The sequence below is a fragment of the Mercenaria mercenaria genome, chromosome 4 (assembly GCF_021730395.1).
Source record: "Mercenaria mercenaria strain notata chromosome 4, MADL_Memer_1, whole genome shotgun sequence".
In the NCBI taxonomy this organism is placed as follows: domain Eukaryota; kingdom Metazoa; phylum Mollusca; class Bivalvia; order Venerida; family Veneridae; genus Mercenaria; species Mercenaria mercenaria.
Window position 1 is genome coordinate 63,162,572 of NC_069364.1, and position 27,500 is coordinate 63,190,071.

Consider the following 27,500-nt stretch of genomic DNA (forward strand, 5'->3'; position numbering starts at 1 on the left):
TAGGCCATTAACTCATATGAAATGAACCTCAGAATGTTATTTTCATGAAAACAAGTTGCAGTTTGATCTGGTTTGAAATACACATTCCCACCATATCGCTATAATAGTAGTTCTAACTGCATGTATCTTGCCAGTATTGAACGTGAAGTGTTTTGCACATAAGTTAGTTTTTCGGTAGTTTAGTTATGGATTACCTTTGATAATAAGATTACTTGTTAGATATTTATAATGGGCAAATTTTCAGATACCGAGTACTTGTGACAATGACCTTGACGTATTTATAGATTACAGAAAGATGTTTCACCTCATCTTGCTAATCATTGTTTGAATTCATTTTGAAAAGAAACTGCATGCCAATATTGCACCTAAATTTTCTAGTTTTGACCTTATAGAATAGAAGATGGGCAATAAAGATGGGCAATAATCATTTATTCAGTTTTTGATATTTTACAGTTTTAACAACTTTGCTTCGAACTAAACCGTACACTGGATCAGGTATTAATGGGGAAAATTTGAGTGATGGTTTTTTATCCCCTTTTTCTCCCCAATGTCACAGAAGATGACATTTTGGTGATAGTTCAATTGAATATCTTTTATTGAATTATCCAGACCATTTGCTTTAAAGTTTGTACATTATACCAAAGCCTTTAATTATTGCCTTTGTCAATTTTGTAACAAAATTTTAAGTCATTAATTACTATTTACAAACTAATATAAGCTGGCACACGCCTCCTTCAGGCTGCGATACAACATCATCATTTTGTCACTTAAAATACAAACCTCACATTCATTATTTTAACATTTCATTGTTTTTATCTCATGTTATACAACATACATCAACGTAATACTTGAACATCAATGTAAATAATGTTCCAGCCGAGAAATAATTATCGGAGAAATGATTTTAAAGTACCCTTATCCATGGTGTTCAATCATAGATAACAATTTCCTACCATCCAAAATTTGCACCAAAGTGAGGAAGGACCTTGCTATGTTTACCAGCTTCTTTCTAGACTTTAGTTGCTTGTAATTATTTTCTGTTTGCAGTGAAATCATGCATACATTCAAGATTTTACAACAGATCTTGTTGTAGTTTTCCTCTTCTAAAAGGCATTTTTGGTGAAGGACCAAATTTAACCATTTTCATTATTACTAAAGTCCAAATTTATATTTAAAAAAAAAGAGGTTTAAAAAGTCCTTTATATATGAAACATCTGAAAGAATAAATTATACCATTTATACAGAATGCCAGTCATGGTTACTTAGTTTATCTAAAGTTCTTGTTTGTCAGTGACAGATAAGTTATAGTACAGTGAGAGGCATGGGAGAAGATGGAAAGCCAAATTAAGACAGTTCTAGACACTTTACTGCCAGTATCGCACACATATTTTAGATTGTCTTAACAAGGCAAAAACATTTCCTGTTTGCTTGCATTTTGAAGTGGCATGACTCCAAATTCATTTTAAAAATTTGAAATTTTGAAAGAAATCTTTTAGAATTTTTAGAGAATTGTAAAATTTATCAAATGTAAAAATAAAAGTTGTAGGAAGTACTTACTTGTTAAAATTTATTAAGGTTGTCCTTTTATATCAAGTGATATAATATATAAATATACTACTTTTTAGCTTGATGGTGAACTATTAGTGTAGGTGGATGGGCTGTCATCCGTCTTCTATCGTTCTGCCCCAATAGATTTGCTTAAACATCTTCATCTCTGAAATTATTTGGTGGAGGTTGGTGAAACTTGGCCTTGATGTTCCTTGTTTGATCCTTTACCCAGTCAAAATTGACGGGTTATTACCATGGTAATTCATGCTTTACCATGGTAGTTCATAGTCGTGGGACAATGCTTTACCATGGTTGACTATGGCTGTGGTCATAAAACATTGCATCAGACCATGGTCAAAAACCATGGTCCACCATGGTTGTGGACTACAGACAACCATGGTCGACCAAGGTCGACAGTGGTGATTATTGACTATCAAAAACTGTATAAATACGAATTTGAAAAGGTTGTGAAAATACATGACAATTGCAGTCTATATCTATTTTTGCAAGTCAGTCATTTATTTGTCATAAAATTGCTAAGATGACAACAAATTATAGTCAGACTATGAAAGTTACCTTTAAATCTGTCTATAAATGCAGGAAAACTATTCTATAACTAGGGAAACCTTTAGAGCCAAAAATGCAGTCAGGCGTCTTTAGTGCATTGTAAAACTTGACAAGTGTGAAAATTACTAACATGACCATGGTAGTCCATGGTCAGCCATGGTAGAAAAAAGTTCACCACAGTAGACCATGGTCAAACTGTTGATCTTCTTTTCTGACCTTGTTGACCATGGCCAACCTTACCTCACCATGGTCCTGACCATGTTTTCACCATGGTATTTGATGGTTGCCACGTTAAAACATGGTCAACCATCAAAAACTATGGTGACCATGGTCAACCATGTCATCATTTCGTCTGGATACCAATTGATTTAAGAATTCCATTCTATGCAGAATTCTGTTTTGCCGTGGCAACCAAAAGGAAAAGCTTTTAAAATCCTCTTCTTCAAAACACCATTGCCATTTTTAAGTCATTTAAATAAATTTTATTACTCAAAAAGTGGAATTTAAAATACTTACTCTATTTTAAAGTTTCATAAAACAAGTCTGCAATTTGTTGAATAAAATCAATGTATTACATCAAAATTTTGTCCGTGTCTTAGAGGTAATGTTGCCATTTGTAAGTTATTTAAATGCATTTTATTTTGCACAAAGTTGGATTTTAAAGCAATGGTCACATTTACGTTCACGCACGTAGTTGGTCGTAGTTCATTTTAAACGTAGTTTGTCGTAGTAATTAGACGGTCAACTAGGTTGAAGTACGCTCGAACTAAGTTTAAAAGATGAAATATGTAAAGTCTAAGTACGTTGAAGTACGTGTAAGTACGAACAACTACGTTCAACTACGAGTAAATCGGGTAGGGTTAACTAGGGTATCACTACGTCTTACCACGAGTTACTACGTTACACTACGTATATACTACGATCGAAGTACGAACAACTACGACAAATTACGATCAACTACGTTGAGCTACGGAAAAGCGTTGTGGTTGTGCCTGCGCAGGACGGGAAAGCTACAGTCATTTTGCTCTAGGAAGTTGACGAGACAGCATCATTTAAGCTTCAGTATGCGCCTAGGAAAAAACGATGTTATAAAACAGAATGGCCGAAAAACTGAATTTAAAAGTGAAATGCATAAAAATGCGCAATTTATACCACAGATTTGCTAACTAATGCAAAGAAAATATAATTTAAATACAATATATAAAATGGATTTTTCCCGGTCTTCATGGTAAATGAACAGTTGATTGCTAGCGCAATTCATGTACATGTATTTGCCGATCCAAATCTGTTGTTCATTTCGCATGAATACCGAAAAAAAGTCTATTTAATTTTTTAAGTATTTATAATTAGCGATATTATCATACTAGAATTGAAATTAATTTATATAACAGTAAAGTTTTTGTGTAATCGGCTCTCGTTTCATATCATGTTTGTACTTGTACTACACTCAAAAACGATGCACACTACTGTTAAGTACGATCAAGTACGTTTAACTAAGATCAAAAACGTTCAAACTACAGTCACAGTAGGGTCAAAACACCGTAGTTAATCGTAGTCAGATTTTGAACATGTCGAAAAATTATTTGCTTACTACGGACAAATCATAAGTTCGAACTACGTCATTACTACGTTTGACTACGATTATCTACGTGTAACTACGCTTAGTACGATCAACTACAATCAACTACGATCATTCCTTACTACGATTAACTACGTTAGTGTGACCACGCCTTAAAACACTGTATTCAGTTAATTATAATATTTTACAAAACTAATCAGCAATTTGTTGAATAACGTCTATAAATATTGCAATTTTGAAGATGTAAATTCGCCATATCTAATTCATTTCAATGAGTTTATTATAGGAAAAAATTTTTCAATTATGAAGTTGATTCTATTAAAACATGTTATGAAGAAAGTCTGCATTTTTTTTTTTTTTGCAATAAAGTCAATGATTTTCTGTCATTTTATTTTTTACAAAACGCGGAATGTTCGGGAAAAAAGATTCATTTCCGCAGACTTGACATTTTTCATGTTAAAATATGACCATGTCTTACACAAGGGTCAGTGAAAAAAAAAGGATTTTGTGTCCTATGTCTGGGCTCATCTTATAAGGGAGTGTGCCTTATATGCGAGAATGGATGGTATATAGAAAAAAGTCTTATAGTGTTAAAACCATAATGTCTTGAGTTTAGATATTTGGCTTGTAATGTTGTGTAGTGGTCCTCTTCCAATTTTGTTCAAGTGGGAGCACTTGTCTTGGCCCCTATAAGGGGCTGCTAGAGCTAAAAATAGAAATACTTACTTTTTCTGATAAACGGCTTGATGGATCGTCATCACACTTGGTCTGGAGCATCTTTATAAGCTTTTTTTTCAAATGGAGGATCTTAGGGTAGCCTCTTAAAGGGGCCACTAGAGCTGAAGATAGAATTTTATTTACTGTAAAAGCAGAAATTTTTTATGAGGGTCTAATTTTCGCTATATTCCCGAGTTCCTTTATCTCATAAACATAAATCCTCATGTAAATATTAACCATCATTAAAATGCAAATCAAGATCTGTGTTTCCGTAACAACTTTAGGCTAGTGTAATTTTAAGACAAATAGAACAAACAACATTAATATTTAGAACAATAGAATAACATTTGTGTTTGGACTGTTTAATTAAACAAACACTGACATCTATGCTTCTGGATATAGATTACATGTAAAGCAGTGTTTTACAATGTGTAACTTTAACAGACATCTGACTTACCAAAAAGCTGAAACAAGTAGGATCAGTTTTTCAACAATCTATACCTTGCGAATATATTCAATATTTTAAATTCGCTGATTTTTGACCCAGCGAGAATACTTGCTTTCACAGTAAATGACTTCTTCTCATAAAAGACTTGATGGATCATCATCAAGCTTTGTCTATAGCATCATTATAAGGTCCTCTCTCAATAAATGAGGGCACTTGCCCTCTCCAGGGGCTGCTGGAGTTAAAAATAGAAAAAGCCCTTTAAATCACTTCTTCTAATGAACAGCTGGTTGTTCAAACAAAGGCACTTGACCCCTTGTAGGGACCTTTAGAGCTAAAAATAGGAAAACCATTATGCAACTTCTTTTCTTGAATCCTTTGATGGATCTTCATTAAAACTTGGTCTGTGACATCATTTGTAATGGTTCTGTTTGGCCCCTTTTAGGAAGCACCAAAGCTAAAAGTAGAAAAAAATTCAAAGACTTCGTATCATGAACAACTTCTTATCGTGAAGTTTGTTCTCATGATGAAGATTTTTGGGCCATCAAAGCAAAATATAGGAAAAAATCTTAAAATAGCTTTTAATGAATGGATGCGTTCACCAAACTTGGTTAAGGTTTTCTTCCATTTCAGGTTAGCAGCTTATAAGCCCATTTGAGTCTGTTGTTCATATTTTACAGAAGACTGTTTTAAATATTGTAAAATTGTGAAGTGAATTTGGAGACATGCCATTTTTAAGAACATTTTGTTAGAACATTAATATAAATGAAGCCATGGCTTCACAAAATAAAAACTATCAGACACTTTTTGTCAAATAAAGATCGTTTTTTGATAGATGTGACTCTGTCAAAATAAGGAAGTTAAAGTAGAATAAGTCTGGAACATAGAATCTGTTTGTGGAAGCTTTGAAATAAGAATGTCTGCAGACTCATTGAATGTAGAATGTCTGCGAAATCATTGAAAGTAAAATGTCTGCGGAACATTGAAGGTTAAATATCTGTGGAAGCATTGAAAGTGAAATGTCTGCAGAAGCATTGAAAGTAGAATCTGTTTGTGGAAGCATTGAAAGTAGAACATCTGTGGAAGTATTGAAAGTAAAATGTCTGAGGAAGCATTTAAAGAAAATATCTGTGAAAGCATTGAAAGTAACATGTCTTTGGAAGCATTGAAAGTAACATGCCTGTGGAAGCATTGAAAGTAAAATATCTGTGGAAGCATTTGAAGAAAATATCTGTGGAAGCATTGAAAGTAACATGTCTGTGGAAGCATTGAAAGTAACATGTCTGTGGAAGCATTGGAAGTAACATGTCTGTGGAAGTATTGGAAGTAACATGTCTGAGGAAGCATGTAAAGAAAATGTCTGAGGAAGCATTGAAAGTAACATGTCTGTGGAAGTAAAATGTCTGTGGCATTATTATAAAAATATATACTTCGAATAAGAACCTTAACTTAAATTGCTTAAAGATAATTTGCCTATATGTAGTAACGACCATATTATATTGATTTACAAACAATATTGCTATGCCAAAAGATTAGACAGTAATCATAATGTTTTTTTATTGGTTCACATCAAACTTCCAATTATTTCTTCTTCTTCAAATAACATTTCCCCTTAAGTGAAATAATGTTGTATTTATTCATTGTCATTTTTTAGCTCACCTGAGCAATGCTCAGGTGAGTTTTTGTGATCGCTCAATGTCCGGCGTCTGTCTGTCTGTCGTCTGTCAACATTTAGCTTGTGTATGCGATAGAGGCTGTATTTTTCAACTGATCTTCATGGAATTTGGTCAGAATTATTGCCTTGATGAAATCTAGGCCAAGTTCGAAAATGGGTCATCTGGGGTCAAAAACTAGGTCACTAGGTCAAATCAAAGAAAAACTTTGTGTATGCGATAGAGGCTGTACTTTTCAATTAATCTTCATGAATTTTGGTACCTTGATGAAATCTAGGCAGAATTTGAAAATGGGTCATCTGGGGTCAAAAACTAGGTCACTAGGTCAAATCGAAGAAAAACTTTGTGTATGCGATAGAGGCTGTATTTTTCAATTAATCTTCATGAATTTTGGTCAGAATGATTGCCTTGATGAAATCTAGTTCAAGTTTGAATATGGTTCATCTGGGGTCAAAAAGTAGGTCACTAGATCAAATCAAAGGAAAACCTTGTGTATGCGATAGAGGCTGTATTTTTCAATTGATCTTCATGAAATTAAGTCAGAATGATTGCCTTGATGAAATCTAGGCCGAGTTTGATTTTGGGTCATCTGAGGTCAAAAACTAGGTCACTAGGTCAAATCAAAGAAAAACATTGTGTATGCAATAGAGGCTGTATTTGTCAATTGATCTTCATGAAATTTAGTCAAAATGATTGCATTGATGAAATCTAGATCAAGTTCGAATATGGGTCATCTGGGGTAAAAAAAAAATAGGCCACTAGGTAAAATCAAAGAAAAACTTTGTGTATGCTATAGAGGCTATATTTTTCAATTGATCTTCCTGAAATTAAGTCAGAATGATTGCCTTGATGAAATCTAGGTCAAGTTTGAATATGAGTCATCTTGGTCAAAAGTAGGTCACTAGGTCAAATCAAAGGAAAACCTTGTGTATGCAATAGAGGCTGTATTTTTCAATTGATCTTCCTGAAATTAAGTCCGAATGATTGCCTTGATGAAATCTAGGTAGAATTTGAATATGGGTCATCTAGGGTCAAGAAGTAGGTCACTAGGTCAAATCAAGGAAAAAACCTTGTGTATGCAATAGAGACTGTATTTTTCAATTGATCTTCATGAAATTATGTCAGGTCGGTTGCCTTGATGAAATCTAGATCAAGTTCGAATATGGGTAGTCTGGGGTCAAAAAGTAGGTCACCTAAGATCAAATCAAAGAAAAACCTTGTGTATGCGATAGAGGCTGTATTTTTCAATCAGTCTTCATGAAATTTGGTCAGAATGATAGCCTTGATGAAATCTAGGTCAAGTTTGAATATGGGTCATCTGGGATCAAAAAGTAGGTCACTAGGTCAAATCAAAGAAAATACTTGTTTATACTCAAGATTTTTGCTCCAGTTTTAATTATAATTGGTCAGAATATTTTTTTCATGAAATCACTAGGTCAAACATGTTTACACTGGTGTGTTTCTCAGGTGAGCGACCTAGAGCCATCTTGGCCCTCTTGTTTTTAATAAGCAGCAATATTCTCTCTATTTGCAAGTATAACAGCCATATAAAGACTGTGTTTAACTACATTGTGCCACGAGACAGTTTGAGTCACATAAAATACAATTGCAAGCATCTTTAATGTTCCTTTTTTGTGACCAATTAACTTTTGATATTTAATATTTCTGTAGGTTATGGTTTTGTTATGATTCGGTAAAATTGTGGAAAATTATTTTTATGCCAGCCAAGTACTTTCTTAGACTAGTTTGGATAATTGTGTTAGAGCAGACTGGTGCTTAAGTTGACCAACTTCTTTTATGTGCTTTTCCTGGCAAACTACAGCAACTGAAAAGGTGTCTTTCATGAGATCAAAAATGAAGCCATATGAATTGGAACTAAGTGTCGAAGCTCGAACCAAAACACCTGATAATATTTACTTCTGAATAGGATTTATTAGCAACTTAAAAGGTATATATCCAAAACAAAACATAAACAGAAACGAAAAACTTGTAAAATTTTAAATTAGTATTTCTAAAGTGGCCGTGGCCATTTCTTGGCACTGACATCATCATGCATTCCTTTTGTATAGTGAATCAATGAATACTGGCAGAGATTTATTAGGTCAAAATGCCACTTAGATCTTATTTTATACCATAAAAAAATCAGTAAGAATATCCTTATGAAACATAGAATGCAACTTAATAAAATACTGTCAGATCCATTTTGATTATGTTCATGAGAGATAATGGAAAATGCAAAACCCCTCTTGCTATAAATACCACATTTGGAAATGACTATATATGGAAAAAATGCTGATTTCACAGTGCTAAAATGGCTGCCTTTTCATTCACTGACCTTATAATGCTTCTCCCAAGCTTACCATTGAGATAGATATTCCACATTAAAGAATATAGGGCAGTACAGGTTGATACAAAGGTAGAATTTTGTACTTCAGCCTGTTTAAAATGTGCTTTAACCTTTAGCCTGCTGGCAGCAAGTGATTTTGCCTTTGCGACCAGTGCAGACCAAGATCAACCTGCATGTCCATGCAGGCTGATCTTGGTCTGCACTGTTCGCTATTCAGTCTGTAAAATTTCAGTGAACATCCTCACTGCCCAAATTGAATGATAGATCAGTCCATTTTAGAAATTTAGTAGGGTAAAGGTTAAAATTTTTTAATTTACATTTCAGATCCCTATGTAAAGATATGGCTGTGTTTTGGAAAAGAAAGGGTGGAGAAGAAGAAAACATCAATCAAAATGCGAACTCTAAATCCAGTGTACAATGAGTCATTTATGTTTGAAATTCAGTGGGACAAAATTCGAGAAGCGTATTTAGAAGTGACTTGTATGGACTTTGATAAGCTAGGGCGCAATGAGATGATCGGTAAAGTGTTGCTAGGATCTAAAAGTGGACCATTAGAAACACGACATTGGAACGATATGATCTCGAAACCACGGCAACAAGTTGCTCAGTGGCATTTATTGAAGGATTGATCAGATATTGGAGTTTCCTGTGATTGGTGCCGTTGAGTTGTTCAAGGCTCATCAACAAGTAAAGATATGTTATCTGTTTCTGAACACGGCCTACAGTTTGCGTGCGGGCTTAAATCCTGACTGCCGGCGGTAATGTGAAATGCTGAGGGAATAAACTGTCAGAGAGACAAGATTCCCTCGGTAGATGACTGGAGACAACAGTGTGGATGAAAAGTCGAGATCACATATGCTCACTATTAAGAAAATGTCACCATTATATGTTGTTTTCTATCGTTTAAACTGGTTAACTCTATGTAGGACTGAGTAAAGGTGATAATGCTAAAATATATAAACGGCTGTAAGCAAAATGGGCAGTGTTGCTTTCAGACTTACTGCTCTATCTTTATTAGTAAAATATGTGTTATGTATGTTGTATATGTTTCCCATATGTAGAGCTGTGCCAAAACAAGAGATTTACAAAGCTCTATATTTATTTTTTCACAGTAGTTTTGGTAATATATGAGATAGTTCGATTTCCACTAATGTTTGAAAACTGTGATGGCTTGTGAATTTACAATAGGTGTGAGTATTAACCTGCTTTATACTCATAAATGTAACTCGATATGAATTGCGCATGTTATAAAATGAAGAAGTTTATATGGTATCAAACAGGGAAATTAAAGTGGCAGTGAAAACAGTAACCAGTCACTGATCTGAAGGCCAAACAGGCTAAAACCCCGCCATTTTGAAGGCTTGCTAGTGGGGAAGTCCTCACTGACCGCAGATTGGCTCATCCATCTATCTGAAAGTTGGCACTGAACGCAGATCTGCTCATCCATCAGTCTGAAGGCCTGCCAGTCAGAAATATGTATTGACTGCAGATTGGCACATTCATACATCTGATTGCTTGCTAATGAGAATGCCGGCACTGACTGCAGATCCGCTAATTCATCCCTTTGAAAGCTTGTTTGTCCGAAAGTCAACAGTAACCACAGACTGCTCATCTGTCTGAGGTCTGAAAGTTGATACTGCAGATCTGCTTAGTCACCCGTCTCAAGTCCCAGTAATCCAAAACCTGACATTCACTAGCAGATCCACTCATCAATGTAAAGGTTTGTTATCCGGATTTTTGCACTATGTTGCCTTTACACCAGCAGACTTGATCTGAAAAAACTCGGTAGATGACTCAAATGTTGTTGATAGTTTGGCTTTTTTTTCTGCAGTATAACAGAAATATTATTTGGAATAAAATGTTTGTTTGCCTCGCACCAGCCATTGACTAGTTTATTTTATAGTTTGACTTTGTTATTTATGCTTACTTGGCTATTGTTATACATTGGCAAATTGCAGTACTTTGTTTAATATATGTGCACACAGTACTTTGTTTAAGATATGTGTATACTTCATGATGTCATTTTTTGTGACATCGCTGATACAGTCTTTTAAATCTTAGCCTGCTGGCAGCAAGTGATCAGTGGCTTTTTGCAAACAGTGCAGTCCAAGGTCAGCCTGCACATCTGTGCAGTCTGATCATGTTCTGCACTGTTTGCCATTTTGTCTGTATCTTTTTGTTAAGCACCCCTTTTAACAGTTCATGGTACTGTCCAAATTGAAAGATGGAAAAGTTCATTATAGATATTTAATAGGGTAAGGGTTAACTGTTTTTTGTTGAATAATATAGTTATGAGAGTAAAGGACAAAATGGTCTAAAGTAAAGCTACTACGCCAACTGAGTTATTGTAATAAGGAAATTTCATTTTCAGTTTGGGAGAACAATGTTTTCTGACAAACTCACCTTGATTCCCTTGTCCACAGTTAATTCGTCTGGTAGATTTACTTATAAATTATAGCATTAAAATTGCCTAGTTATGACGCTAATATGGCATGTCTGACAAGACAAACTTCGTTAATTATTAGACATAGTATATAGAAATACTTACCATAAATACCCTTGTATAATGAGCACCCATGTGTAATATGCACTTTTGGAGGTGGTCCATACAAGAAGTGTGCATTTAACACAAATTTTTTATGGCTTAAATTTTTCACCCACATAGTTGTTAAGTTAAATTCTAGATTAACTGCCTTGTGTTTATGTTGATAAGTATTTATTTGTTTGGCCATTTTACATTTTAACTCAAGTTCAGGATGAGCTATTAGTGTAGTTGGATGGTCCAGCATCTATTTCTTACATCCATGTCATGTCACTAAGACATCTTCCCCCTCTGATTAGAATTACACCAAATTTGATCTGTAACATACAGGCTTTGACTTCATGGAGTTAATTCAGAGCTAGAAAATAGGGGGAAAAAAACACTTCAAATTGCTTCTTCCCATGAAATACTTGATGGATGTTCACCAAACTTGGCCAGTAGCATCCTTGTATGGACTTCTTTCAAGTTTGTACAAACGGTTCTACTTAAACTTTTAAGGCAGCCACCCACCAAAGCTAAAAGCAGAGAAGTTGTTTAATGAACTTATGAACCACTGAACAGATCTTCACCAAACCAATGGTCTGTAGCATCGTGGTATGGACCTTTCTCAAGTTTGTTTAACTGGTCCCACTTGACTGCTTTTAGAAGCTGCCAGAGCTAGAAATAGAAAAAAACCTCCAGACAACTTTTTCTCATGAACTGTTTGATGGATTGTCGCCAAACTTGGTCTTGGCATCCTTGGATTGACCTTTCAAGTTTTTATGCTCCCAAAGGGAGGCATATTAGTTTTCAACTGTCCGTCCGTTAGTTCGTCACAACGTTAACTTACAACGTTAACTTTTTGCATGAAGGCACTTTACTCGCGAACCACTGCATCCAGGACCTTCAAACTTCACATGTTGTTAGTACTTATTGAGTACACGACCCCTACTGACTTTGGGGTCACCAGTCAAAGGTCAAGGTCACCAGGTCAAAGGTCAAGATGCTGCGGGGTCATTTGTCACCATTAGTGACAGCTCTTGTTTTTCAAATGGTTCTGCTTGACTACACTTATGCGCTGCCAGAGCAAAACTTAGGGAAAAAAAGCAATGTATGACTTACCATGAACTTCTGGGTTGATTGTTCACAAAACTTGGTCAGAAGCATGGTCAAATGGTATAGGGAAGGTGAGCAACTAATGGCATCATGGCTTTCAGGCTGCTAGGAGGGGGTTTTTTTTCATCATAATCAGATATTGTTGTATTTACAGATATTTTTGTAATATCGTATTTTTATGCCCCCGAAGGCAGGCATATTAGTTTTCAACTGTCTGTCCGTTAGTTTGTCAAAGTGTTAACTTTTTGCATGAAGGCTTTTTACTCGCGAACCACTGCACCCAGGACTTTCAAAATTCACATGCTGATAGTACTTATTGAGTACATGACCCCTATTGACTTTGGGGTCACCAGGTCAAAGGTCAAAGCGCTGCAGGGGCATTTGTCACCATTAGTGACAGATCTTATTGTTTCTATGTTTAATACATCATATATATTTTACTGTTTTATTCACCTTCATATGGGAGGAATCATACAGGTTTACCCTTGTCTCTCTACCTGTATCTTGATTTTTACCCTTGTCTCTCTACCTGTATCTTCATTTTAGCTCACTTGAGCACATAGTGCATAAGGTGATCACCTTATACATGTTATCATCAACAATTTGACTGTTAACATGCTAGAGCCAATCTTAATGAAACTTGGTCAGAATATTACCTTCAAAATAAAATCTTGCAGTTTGAAACAAGAGCTGTCTCCATAGGATGACACATGCCCCCAATGGCACTTTGAATGAATAGTTATGGCCGATGTTAGAGTTTAGGACCTTTGACCTACGGACCTGGGTCTTGCGCGCGACACGTCGTCTTACTGTGGTACACATTCATGCCCAATAATTTTAAAATCCATGCATGAATGACAAAGATATGGACTGGACACGCCCATCAATGCACTATCATGAAATATGACCTTTAATGTCTAAGTGTGACCTTGACCTTTGAGCTACGGACCTGGGTCTTGCGCGCAACATGTCGTCTTACTGTGATACACATTCATGCCAAGTTATTTGAAAATCCATCCATGGATAACAAAGATATGGACCGGACACGAATGCACTATCATGAAAAATGACCTTTAACGTCTAAGTGTGACCTTGACCTTTTAGCTACGGACCTGGGTCTTGCGCGCGACACGTCGTCTTACTGTGGTACACATTCATGCCCAATAATTTAAAAATCCATGCATGAATGACAAAGATATGGACTGGACACGCCCATCAATGCACTATCATGAAATATGACCTTTAACGTTTAAGTGTGACCTTGACCTTTGAGCTATGGACCTGGGTCTTGCGCGCAACATGTCGTCTTACTGTGATACACATTCATGCCAAGTTATTTGAAAATCCATCCATGGATAACAAAGATATGGACCTGACACGAATGCACTATCATGAAAAATGACCTTTAACGTCTAAGTGTGACCTTGACCTTTTAGCTACGGACCTGGGTCTTGCGCGCGACACGTCGTCTTACTGTGGTACACATTCATGCCCAATAATTTAAAAATCCATGCATGAATGACAAAGATATGGACTGGACACGCCCATCAATGCACTATCATGAAATATGACCTTAAATGTCTAAGTGTGACCTTGACCTTTGAGCTACGGACCTGGGTCTTGCGCGCGACACGTCGTCTTACTGTGGTACTCATTCATGCCAAGTTATTTGAAAATCCATCCATCGATGACAAAGATATGGACCGGACACGAAAATTGCGGACTGACAGACTGACAGACGGTTCAAAAACTATATGCCTCCCTTCAGGGGCATAAAAACTAGGTCATAAGTAAAGTCATAGAAAAACTTTGTTAACATTTTAGAGGCCACTATCATAAATCTTGTCAGAATGTTTTTCTCTATGAAATTTAGGTCAAGTTCAATAGTTGGGTACCTGATGTCAACTTTGTCACTAGGCCAGATCACCTAAAAACTTGGTTAATGATCTAACTGGTTTATATAAAACATGGTCAAACTATTTGTCTGTAAAAACGAGGCCAAATTATATACAACATTATCTGGAGTAAAAACTAGGTCAAGTGAGCAATACTGGGCCCTCTTGTTTTTTATGTCACATTATTAGTCCCCTACTGGCTGAAAACCAGTTTTGGGGACTATAGGAATGCGCTTTTCCATCCGTCATTCCGTCCGTCCGCAATTTCATGTCCGGTCCATAACTCTGTCATCCATGAAGGGATTTTGATATTACTTGGCACAAATGTTCCCCATGATGAGACGACGTGTCTTGCGCAAAAGCCAGATCCCTAGCTTAAAGATCAAGGTCACAGTTGGAGGTCAAATGTCAACAGGGCCTTTTTCCTGTCCGGTCCATAACTCTGCCATCCATGAAGGGATTTTAATATTAGGTGGCACAAATGTACCTCATAATAAAAGATGATGTGTCATGCCCAACTTTCAGACCCCTAGCTCAAAGTTCAAGGTCACACATGGCAGTCAAATGTTAACATGACATGAACAGGGTCTGTTTCGTGTCCGGTCCATAACTCTCCCATCCATGAAGGGATTTTAATATAACTTGGCACAAATGTTCCCCATGATGAAATGACATGTCATGCACAAAACCCGGACCCCTACCTCAAAGGTCAAGGTCACAATTGGAGGTCAAAGGTCAATAGAGTTTTTTCCTGTACGGTCCAGAACTCTGTCATCCATCAAGGGATTTTAATATTACTTGGCATAAATATTCCCCATGATGAGGTGACATGTCAAGCGCAACACCCAGAACCCTAGCTTAAAGGTTAAGGTCACACTTGGAGATCAAAGGTCAATGGGACATTTTTCCTGTCCGGTATATAACTTTGTCATGCAAGACAGGATTCGAATATTACTTGGCACAAATGTTCACCGCTATGAGATGGAGTGTCATGTGCAAGAACCTGGTCCCTAGGTCCAGGACAAGGTCACACATAGAGGCCGAAGGTCAGATACAAGAATGACTTTGTCTAGAACACTTCTTCTTCATGCATGGAGAGATTTTGATGTAACTTGGCATAAATGTTTACTACCGTGAGATGGATTGTTGTGTGCAAGAACCAGGTCCCTAGGTCTAACGTCAAGGTCACACTTTGAGGTCAAATGCCAAAGTCAAGAATGACTTTGTCCAGAGCATTTCTTCTTTATGCATGGAGGGATTTTGTAACTTGGCACAAATGTTCACAACCATGAGGCAGTCTTGTTTTTAGAATTATGTCCCTTTGTTGTTACAAATAGCTTATATTATAACTTTCCTTTGTGTGGACTTACAGAGAATGTTTTTTGTTGTTTTTTTTTTTTTGTTGTTTTTTTTTTTACTATAAATAACTTATATGATACCTTTTTGATAATCAGCCAAAAAAAAAAATGCTATATGAAAACAACTATAGGTTTTTATATATACAAATTTTAATCCAAATGTTTTGTTATAACATATTGTATATATAGTACAATATTGTTTATACATTATTGACAGATATCAGTTCATTATGTTATACTGCAGTAAAGAAAATTAGGTGCCCTCCAGTAGGGGACTTTGCATTGCATGGCAATACTTCATTCACTTGTTTAATCAAAAATTCACTGGTGATCTATGATATATAGGTATACCTTAAGGGTTTTCAGAAGTCTTTATATATTTTTAGGATTGTTGGATGTCCGTTGTCCATCTGTCATCCACAATATTAATTTCTTTGAAGAACATCTCTAGACCACCAAGCCAATATATGTATCAACTGAACAACACAGGAGTGTTCCTTTGGTGTTTCCTTTTTCCATGCAGAAATCTGATTGCAATGCCAACTAAAATGGAAAACTTTAAAAATCTTTTCCGCAGGAACTGCTGGCTCAGTTTATAATTTCACAGCCTTTGGTAATTGTCCACCAAATTCCTTCCAACTGTTTTGTTTTGTTAAAAGATATGGCCATTTTGAGCAGGGCTAGTTTTTTGTGTATGACAATATTCAAAACTTCAAATAACTTCTCTGAAACTGCTAGTTTGATTTCAAGATGATTTTTAGGTGACCTCTACCAAATTCCTTCAAGCCATGTTGATTGTTAAAACACATTGCTGCTTGGAGATGGAGCTAAATTTTAAAAAATAATTCACACTTATGCTCCATGGGTGTCCCTGTGACAACCTCAAGCTTCTACTTGTATTACTCCATTACTGGAAAATTTAAAAAAATCTTTCTGTTTGAAACACTAGCCCTATTTCAAAATACATTCAGAGATATTTTCCTTGCGTGACCTTGTACCAAAACTGTTGAAGCAAGTTGTGAAACTCAGGTGAGCAATCTAGGGTCATCATCAATCTAGGGCCATCATGGCACATTTTTCACTTTTTATATTCAAATTTTGTACTGGTGATCATCCTTGACATACATAAAAAGAAATTTTTGAAGAGGGAATAATTCTGAGAGTGCGGCTCTTTAATTATTTGTAAGTACAATGTGACCCTTGAAGGGCATCCTTTTTAAAAACTGAATATGGCATATTTTATAATACATCAATACCCTAACAGCAGTTCATTTCACATGTTGTCATTGACTTTTGAAATTTCCAAAACTTGGGGACCATTTTCTTATGTAAAGTCTACAATGTCACAGCCTTTTCTTGTTAATTAGATTATTTTAGTATGTTTCAGTGTTATTATGCTAGTGTGGAAATGTAAAATTATTTTAAGCAATAAAGCCAGGTACCATTATGATTATGCTGTATTTTGAGTTTCATTATAAATGTTGTATGCAATATTGTATCTAAAGTTGCTATTTTTATGTATAAATGTTAAGAGTGCTAGTGAAATGTTAGATTATTGTTGAAGACTGTCATGTGATATAGAAATGCCATTTTTAGCTCATCTGATTTTTTGAAAAAAAATGATGAGTTATTGTCATCACTTGAGCGGTTGTCGGCGTCGGCGTCGGCGTCTGCGTCGGCGTTGCCTGGTTAAGTTTTATGTTTAGGTCAGCTTTTCTCCTAAACTATCAAAGCTATTGCTTTGAAACTTGGAATACTTGTTCACCATCATAAGCTGACCCTGTATAGCAAGAAACATAACTCCATCTTGCTTTTTGCAAGATTTATGGCCCCTTTTGTACTTAGAAAATATCAGATTTCTTGGTTAAGTTTTATGTTTAGGTCAACTTTTCTCCCAAACTGTCAAAGCTATTGCTTTGAAACTTGGAATACTTGTTCACCATCATAAGCTGACCCTGTACAGCAAGAAACATAACTCCATCTTGCTTTTTGCAAGATTTATTGCCCCTTTTGGACTTAGAAAATCAGTTTTCTTGGTTAAGTTTTATGTTTAGGTCAGCTTTTATCCTAAACTATCAAAGCTATTGCTTTAAAACTTGCAGCACTTGTTCACCATCATAAGTTGACCCTGTACAGCAAGAAACATAACTCCATCCTGCTTTTTGCAAGATTTATGGCCCTTTTGGACTTAGAAAATATCAGATTTCTTGGTTAAGTTTTTAATGTTTAGGTCAACTTTTTCTCTTAAACTATCAAAGTATTGCTTTGAAACTTGCAACACTTGTTCACCATCATATGCGACCTGTACAGCAAGCAGCGTAACTCATCCTGATTTTTGCAATAATTATGCCCTTTTGGACTTAGAATCATTCTGTTGATATGTTAGTCAACTTTTCTCATAAATATCAAAGCATGCTTTAAACTTCACAGTTTTCACCATCATAGTGGACATTACATCAAAACATACCTTCTGCTTTTGCAAGAAGATGCCTTTTGACTAGAAATCAGGTAACAATTCTACACCAAAAAAAATCAGATGAGCGTCACACCGCAAGCGGCTCTTTTCTCATGAACTGCATTAGAACTGCTATTATTGCTGAAACGATTCCAACGAAGAATTGGCATTATTGAACATTTGTGGACACTTACTTAGTGTAGACATTTCCATGCTGTAAGTGACACCATTCTTGATATGTTTTGTTACTGAATGCATAATAAATTTATATGCTGTAAGAAAATAGTTCCTTAAAGAAAGCTATTGTTATATAATGTTATCTGGAAATTTATTTGTTTGATTTTATTTCTTATGTTCTTTATTATTTCATGTATTGCAGTGCAAATGTTTGGCTCACTGGTGGCTGTTTTTGATGTTGGAGATATTTGTCTTTGCCCATAAGATATTTATATTTACATTTTCTCTCTGCATTCCATTGAATATTTTGATTTTCATTTTATACAAACCACAAAATGATAAGCGCCAAAGTTATAATAACATCTGAGCAATGTGGTTGTTTTGATGACACCAACTTGTAGTCGTGAAGATGTTACTAGATGATTTGCAGTGTTCAGTCTGGTGAACTTAATGACAGACAAGTTTATTCTAATGTTAATACCCCAGTCACTCATACGGCGCAGATAGCTACGTCTAGCCACGGATAGAAACGTAGTTTTCCGTACCTGTGCTGTACCTTAAAGTAGTAATCCCTGTCAATCCGTATGGCTCAGGTACGGATCGATACAGATCACTACGTTTCTATCCGTGGCTAGACGTAGCTATTCACGCCGTATGTTTGACTAGGGTATAAATGTGATAGAAATATGCAATTTATATTAAAAAAAAATGTTGCTAACAAATGAAAAAAAAAAAATTTTTTTTTTCAAAGTTCATGCAAAATATGAGCAAATTAACCTTGGATCAGTAGTGTAGTTCATGCATTTGGCGATCATATTCTGAAAACTAATTTATTTCTTCAGTATGTTGAGTTATTTGTTCATTCTTTATTGTAAATCAGGCTGAGTAATATGAAATGTTTGCTATAAACTCGTCTGAAGATATGTAAGCCTACTATATAGCATGGCAATATATCAGATAGTGTGGATCAATACCTGGAATAGTTTACTGCATTTCTATATCTTGTGGATCAATTTCTGGCTTTCCTGCCTGCGCTATCTCTAATCTCTTAATCAAATTTACTTCAAACTCATTAGTAAAACCTGCAAAGTCAACATGCAATGCATATGAAATAGATTTATCTTTACATGTATATAACTATAATAAGAACTTTTAATTTGGAGTCTTAAAATTTATATAAGTTTTTCACGCAAACATGAACTACTTAGCCAGTGAAAGACTACTCTCTCCAGCATTAATGCCTCAAGCATCAAGGCTAAGTTTGAGCAATTTCTGAAATTTTTGGCAGTTTTCATTACATTTTCTATGTCTTGAGTGTCTGAAAGCTATGGAGAACTACAGTTTTTTGTTCAACATCCAGTGATCAGTGTTATACTGTACTTTGTAAGCATATAATGACTTCAAGCCCACCACAATATAAATTGCTCAAGGTGAGCTATTGGGATTTTTCTGTCTGGCCTTGTTAATATCTTAAGGGACTCTATGTTAACTTTAAAACTAGGTCAACTCAGGGCAAAAACAAGGCCACTAGGTCAGGTCGGCGAAAAATTTTCTTCACATTTTATACCTGATCTTCATGAAATTTTGTCAGAATGTTTGTCTTTCCAAATTCTAGTAAGTTAGAAACTCAGTCAACAAGATAGTAAGTAACAAGGTCACAAGGTCAAATTATTGTAAACATAGAATTTGTTTTTTAATTAGATCAAAGTGGAATTGGATATTAGATTATGTGTGGTGTGAACTAGGTCAGGTGACTGACATATAGCATTCATGGCCGTCTTGTTCTTACAAATAAGGGGACAAAATTTTTGGTTGCTCTGCACATATAGGTTACACTTAAAAAGATTCTATATTAATATCAAATACTGCAATGACTTCCCTTGTATAGATGTAATAAGTTTCCGTGTACATATAATAGTGAAATTCTTTACACATATTGTTATGCACATATGTAATTCTACACACAATAAAATTGCAGATTCCATACATGTATAATTAGCTAGAAAATCACCTTTAAGGTGCTTCCAAATTTATAATACATAGATACAATATGACTAGTGTGTTTCCATAGTAATTATAATACACAAAATGAGTTTGGGCTTCTTTGTTAACTTACTGTCATGTACAAGGGATTATGGTTGGCCAGAGAGAAAATAATAGTAAGCATGTTTTAGAGGTAAACGGGTAAAAACAAAAAAAATAGGGATTAATATTATACAATTATTGCCTTTTGGCGAGGTCGATATGTGGATTTATCGACCTGATAAAAGCGATATCGACCTAGGGCACAGCCTGAGGGTCGATATCGCTTTTATCAGGTCGATAAATCCACATATCGACTGAACTTAAAAGGCAACAATTGTTTTATTATTAAATCCAGCCTACTCATAAGTATAAACTTTAAATACAATTATTTGCAGTCTTTGGTCATTTTTTCATGGTAAATCGTGTACGACGTCGCATTGTTTTGACGTCAAACCTTGATGACATCACAGCTGGAGGTCAATATGTGTTTTTGGCTCCGCCTTCGAGTCAATATGACTTTTTATCATTGATCATGTGACTACTTCTAGACCAATGGAAAGGACTATAAATATAGATTTAATAATAAAATAAAATAATGACCGGCCAGATAAAGGTCTGCTGCACTTTGCAACCCACATTCCTTTTCTCACACAACAGACTGGCATTTCCAGCAGTATCACCCGTGTTGGCAAACTCATCTGGCACTCACCATGCCAGATGACTCTTGTGCTGTTTATTACAATTAAGGATTTGTGCATTGATTATGAGGTTTATGTAATTTAGTAGTTAAAATCAAATACTTCCATAGTTGCTGCTTGTTCCTTATAGTGTATTTCTGGATTCTAATTAGGTTTTTTTATGGAAGAAACATAAAATTACACTTCAAATGATAAAACTAAACTGGAATTAATTTTGTTGTCCGTCTGTGAAACGTCACAATGTCACTTCTGTTTACTGACGTCAACTTCCCGCACTTTATTTAAATACGATACTATCAGAAAGAGCGCTACAAAGAAAGTATTTCATTTTGCGAAACTTATTCTGTAATTTGTAAAATGTCATAATGCAAGAAAAATAATCTACCACTGGTTGCAGATGGGAATATCCTGCTCTCGGGTAACTGCTTTGGCAGAAACTAGGCAGAGCCTCATTACCGCAAAAACAGTTACAATTGAACCCAATATTCCCATCTGCATCTATATCCAGCGACAAATTATGTTCTTAAAGATTATTGTTCAGCGAAATATAGGTCATGGAATATTGTAAACTGATATAATTTCTCAGAAATCTAGACGGAAGTTTCCATTTACCTTGGTAAATATAGTCTCGGGTATTTGAGGTCTTGCTAGTATTTAATGCCTGGTGCAGGTTTAAGTAGGGTATAAAATGATCAAGATTCTGAAAACCTGAATAGTTATTATACTTTATTCAAGGCCACCTCTGTAAAATTCTAAGATTTTTCTTCGTTTTATTGTTGTGCCACATTTATTTAGCAGACTTTTCATATATATCCACATTCAAATATATTTCACAAATATAAATTATTACAATTTTCAAAAAAAGAAATTTTATCAATTAAGTTAAATGTCAAAATACAAATATAAATCCAAACAAAAGAAAGAAATAAAACATTAAAAGACTTGTAAAATAATATACCATTTTACACGTTTGTGTGAAAAAGTTTCTGTCCGCTTCAAAAATTTGTTCCAAGTCTTGCATCATTTTACAGGAGTTTATAGTAAACCAAGGTAAATGTTAGGTTCTGCTGTGTAGTTTATGGTTTTAACTTGAAGACAGATCAATAGAAAATTGCTGGGTTTGTTCATCAGTTGTTAGCAAGTTATTCAATTATCTAAGAAAGTTATTTGATTATCTAAGAAATTGCCTGCTTAAAGAATCTCTTTAAACAGGGCACACCAAGACGGAACATTTACATATCGCACGACAGTGGTGGGGAGACTGCTCATTTTGTAGTAAATGTTTTCTATCTCTTTTCATATTTTCAGTGTTACATTTCAGTTGCCCAACAGCTGTTTTATAACCAGTCTTTGTTTATTCTGTTAAAAGGTTTGCTCATATACATTTTGTACTGACCCAAGTCTGCTGGAATCTGCTACCAGGTTAGCAATTTAACCATCAGACTTGTATCCTCTGGATGTCTTGGCCACCAGTTGAGCAATTTAATCAATCAGGACTTGATATCCCGGATGTCTCCGCCACCAAGTGAGCAATTTAACCAAATACTGGATGTCTTAGCCACAAGGTGAGCGGTTTAACCAATCGGTACTTCACGACTGTGGGTGTCTTGATATCGTGGGTGTCTTGATATTTCGTGATAATTAGAAAGATAGCATTATTACATTGTCTAGAATGTTAGACAGATTAAAAGGTATAAAACAGGAAAAATCAATTTCTGTTTACCAGTGCATTACACAGCTGCAATACCAGTACAGTGGACAAGACTGTGCTGTCTTCATCGGCGCTGTTTATTCTGAGTAACTTTCTTTAAAATTAGTTTTTTTATATTGTATGAATAAGTAACCATAATTCTTCCTTATATAATTCATATCCTCGTATATATACCTGCTATATCTAGGCAGTTGTTTCTTTTTTTACTTGTTTGTAAGTCCTTGCTTCCTCCAGACAATATTTTATCAGTAGGTACATTTGTATCATCAGACAGGGATTTTAGTAAAACAGACTGTTCTGCTATATTCATTCTAGCAAAATATATGCTGCGATGGTAATAGTATGATTTTTTTGTAATACTAAATTGCAGTATTAGTAATGTTTTGCCACATTAGGAATTTAATTTTAGCATGTAATAATGACCATTTTAATGTCTCGCAGTTGAATGCATGTTAAATTACATTATGTGCAGACTTTCTATTACCCCAGCTTTATTTGTTTTCTACCCGATTAGACTGTTTGATTCCTACATAAATAAGATCATTTTCAAAGTAATTGGGATGAAAATTGTTCTCAAAGGGAAACAAGTGGTGTTTGCAGGTTGGACCACCATGTATGTGACCCTGGTTCCGACTTGGCAAGTAATTGGTACTGTTGCCTGGCCTGGATGCTTGAGAGGTAAATATAAAATCTGATGTGGGCTCAGCTGAAGAGACCTTATCTTCCGTACCAACATAACCTAGCTTAATTGTGTGCACTGGAAGTTTCAGATCTTGGGTTTTGTTTTTCTGTATTCATTTGTTAACTGGGAAACAGTAATTCAATTTCCTGTGTAATTGTCTTAAATAGATAGATAGGCTGATCACTTGTATTGTCTGAGGAGTATCTGGATTAGGTTAAGTAATTAAAACTTTCTACAGCATTTCCTTGCAGGCTGTCACAGACTCTATAATATAGTTAGCAAAATCTGTAGTTCTAAATCAATAAACATTTTCTGTTCAACTTTGGTTTTAACACAAATTTCATTTTATTTCTGGGAGTTTTACGACACCACTTTGATGAATTTCTAAATCAAAATTGTATTCTACTAGCATCTTTTACTATACCAAACTGGTTTAATTATATAGCCAAGGAAGTTATGTTTGACAAGAGCAGTCAATCACATGTATATGTGTATAAAATACAGTGTGATCTCCACCGGATTATGTCTCAATATATAATTATGCTGTTATAAAAGTTGTAGATGTTTTTTCAACAAATGAGTATAGTTAAAAAGGTCTGTACATTTAATTTCAACCTTTTTCTGAAAAAATTGAAACAAAAATGAAATTCAGTCCAGTTTACAGGGTAGATCAAATTGTTGTACTGTTGTGTATGAACCCACATATTATTTATAATTGTATTTTGGCATAGTTTATACAGTTTTGTATCTTTGCATAATTCTTAACACTGATGCACATGGCAGCAGTAAAGTTTTACTTTACATCATCACTTGCCTACCTATATACATCCCCAGTGCATAGTTTGTGCTGTTGACCTGTCTATAGTTTGACACAGGTTTGCTGGGCAAAAGAGAAAAACTTGGAGATTTATTTTTGATGTTGTTTTGTAAAACTCTTATTGAATGGCCAACCAGCCAATAGTAAAAACTGTTAGCCCGCAATCCTTTGGACCTTGGGTAAATAAGTTCGACTGTTGACCTGCAAACCATTTAAAAAGTGTTGTTTATATATTTTGTTTCTGAAACTATACTAGGGTCACCAATAAATTTGTCAACAATTGTCAGAGAAAGTTTAGCCTTTTATTTACTGCTGCTTTGCCAGTTTTTATGAAAAAAATGTCAAATATGCAGAATTGATATGAAAATACCCTGCAGCAGTAAAAACTCTGTTTATAGGTCATATTTATTAATGTTACTCCGACTTTTATTTTTCAATGTACTAATAAACTTTGATAATGTGGCAGTTGACCTCAATACAATCGACACTGTTTATTTTCCAATACAGGTAAATCCAATATTTGCTTTACAATAGATCTATGACGGATTATCTTTGAACACCCCTGGACTAATTGGACTCAACTGCCACATTATCAAAGTTCATTAGTATATCATAAATTGATATATTGTGAATAGGACCCCTTAATGTATTCATTTGCATGAAAGTTTCTTTAAATGTCCATAGGTGGTCACCAATGATTTGTTAATGTTTTAAGAATGGTGAAATTTTGTATGCAACCCTTTTCAACTCTTGTTTCTTTTTTACCCCAAGTAATGTTGAAAGTGACCAGCATAATATGCAACTGTTGTTGGTTGAACTCCCGATAGATTAAAACATTTATAGAAACAATCCCGTTAAGAGTTTAGGGATGTATGGACTTGTCCTGTGGACATGTTTCTAGTTTATATGTAAATGATATAAATTTTTGTATTACCTACATGCTTGTGTTGTTTATGTTGATATTGTTATTTTATGAATAACTGGTGTACAGACTGTAGTAACAATGATAATGTCAAAACATGTCCCAATCAGCATCTAATAAACTATTAATCCAGGTGTGTGTGTTTTTTTTTATTGTACATCTTTCATACGCAAGCAACATCCTTGCCAAATTTTGTTATGTTCTTTTCCCTGTTCTGTATTTAAGAATGGAGTTAGCGTAATATAGAAGATAGCTTGTCCCTCTCTTATTCAGCAAGAGGGCATGATGGCTTTGTATTACTCACCAGAGTTTCATGGCTTAAACAGGTATAACTAGAGCTATCACTTAAGGTGATGAATGTACCCCCCGCATGCACTGACACAGTACGTTGCAATTTGACGCACACAAGATTGCATAATTATGTGGACTGTATGTATATAGACTGTATGTATACAGTATAGTAACAAAAAACCAAAGTCCCATAACTATGCAGAATATTTATCTAAAAGAACGTAACATGCACAACTAGCAGGGCTCCGGAAATTTGCCGGTTTGTCGGTTTTGGACCGATATCGACTTTTAAGACCGATTCGTGAAGTGAAAAAATGAAAAAAATCGGTCCCGTAAAAATGGAGAAAAGTATAAATTTGGGTTTGAAATCTCAATACACGACCACCTGCCAAGCAGGAAATTGTTGGTAGCACCCTCAGATAATCAATAAACGTGTCAAACGGTCTGATTGTCACCTTGATAATCGGTCCGTAATTAGCACGTGACGCAATCGGTGCTCGCGCGGCACATCCTTAAATGTTTGCAGACAGCAGACTGCAATGTATTAAGGCGATGTATTAAACATTTTTGACTGGATCCAAATGCTTTCGACGGGGATCCACTTCTTTTACCGGTAATTAGAATCCGACGGATCGTTTATTTCAAAAGGCTATTATTAATCACAGGTAAAAAAAACGGTCACTGCATTTAACGAGACATCACATGGGAAACCGATATAAATAGATTTTATAATTACTTGATTTGAAAAAATTACATGAGTCATTTGTTGGGCCTCCAGTTGAAATAAGTATAGAAAATCGTCTTTGCAACCAGACTGTACAAAAAAAAAAAAGAATGAAAAAAAATGGACTGGTCAACACCAATGATAAAGAAAACCGGAATGGCAAATCGTTCTTTTTTAAAAAACATTTCAAAGTGAAATTTTGTTTACATCAGAAGAGAACATATAACTTTATAAAAGTACAACGCCAGTGAAATGAAATATCCGTGGCCAACCCGCGTGACCTTTTGGTACTACACATGCGGGAAATTCAATCTCCGCGTTCGCATAACGTACACATTCGGTCCGCGACAGAGTATTCTTAAAAAAACTGAGGATGTTTGGCAGAGAATATGTCACTTTGACGCATTATATTTTATAAAATTCCGTCAAAGAATGAGGAAACATCACAAAGTATCTGCCGTGAATACAGTACCGAAGTCGCGTGCATTGGCTTTTAGACTAGTCAGGCACACGGTGTCAATGCTTCGGCAATTTTATCCCTGCAAATATTTTCTCGGAAAAACATCGAAATTTAAACAAAGTAACTATCACATATAACACTGAATAACTGTCTTCATTTTATGGTAACTCGCGGTGACCGGTATATCATTCTTAATGCATGACATGCTTATTTCTTTACTCTATCACGTTTTTTACAAATATGGTATATTGGTAATGCATTGGGTGGGGTAGCGCCGATGTCATGATTTTCGTTTCGGACCGATTGAGTTCTCAAAATTTCCGGAGCCCTGACAACTAGGGTTGGTATTGATCACTTGTGTGAAGTTTCATTAAATTTAGTGAAAGGGTTTGGAAGATTAGGCGCGCACAAGATTGCATATGCAGACTGTATGTACATAGTATGTTAACAAGAAACAAAGTCCCATAACTCTGCAATTTTTGTTGTTGAAAGAACCTAACATGCCCCATGCATAACTACTGTTGTTACTGATCATTTGTGTGAAGTTTCATTGAATTGTATCAAGGGGATGAGGAGAGATGGTGCGCACAAGATTGTGTCTATGTATATAGTATAGTAACAAAAAACAAAGTCCCGTAGCTCTGCAAATTTTTTTTCTGAAAGAACCTAACATGCCCCATGCACAACTACTGTTGTTACTGATCACTTGTGTGAAGTTTCATTAAATTGTGTCAAGGGGATGAGGAGAGATGGTGCGCACAAGATTGTGTCT

The 27,500-nt window shown here is 35.3% G+C and overlaps 1 protein-coding gene and 1 long non-coding RNA gene across 4 annotated transcripts in view; both read left to right on the top strand.

Annotated features, from left to right (window-relative positions):
• The window catches only part of LOC123551927 (synaptotagmin-7-like), a 464,896-nt gene extending 446,943 nt beyond the window's left edge, over positions 1-17,953 (top strand). For all 3 annotated transcript variants that reach the window (XM_045341234.2, XM_053541481.1, XM_045341235.2), the window contains one exon: positions 9,201-17,953. In XM_045341234.2, the coding sequence (XP_045197169.1) occupies positions 9,201-9,505 (305 nt within the window). In that variant the 3' untranslated portion in view covers positions 9,506-17,953. The remainder of the gene's footprint in view (positions 1-9,200) is intronic.
• Positions 17,954-18,432: 479 nt separating this feature from the next.
• LOC128556412 (uncharacterized) lies at positions 18,433-25,387 on the top strand. The gene is made up of 2 exons (XR_008370633.1): positions 18,433-20,636; positions 20,717-25,387. It is a non-coding gene; the product is annotated as an uncharacterized LOC128556412 (long non-coding RNA).
• The last annotated feature ends 2,113 nt before the right edge of the window (positions 25,388-27,500 follow it).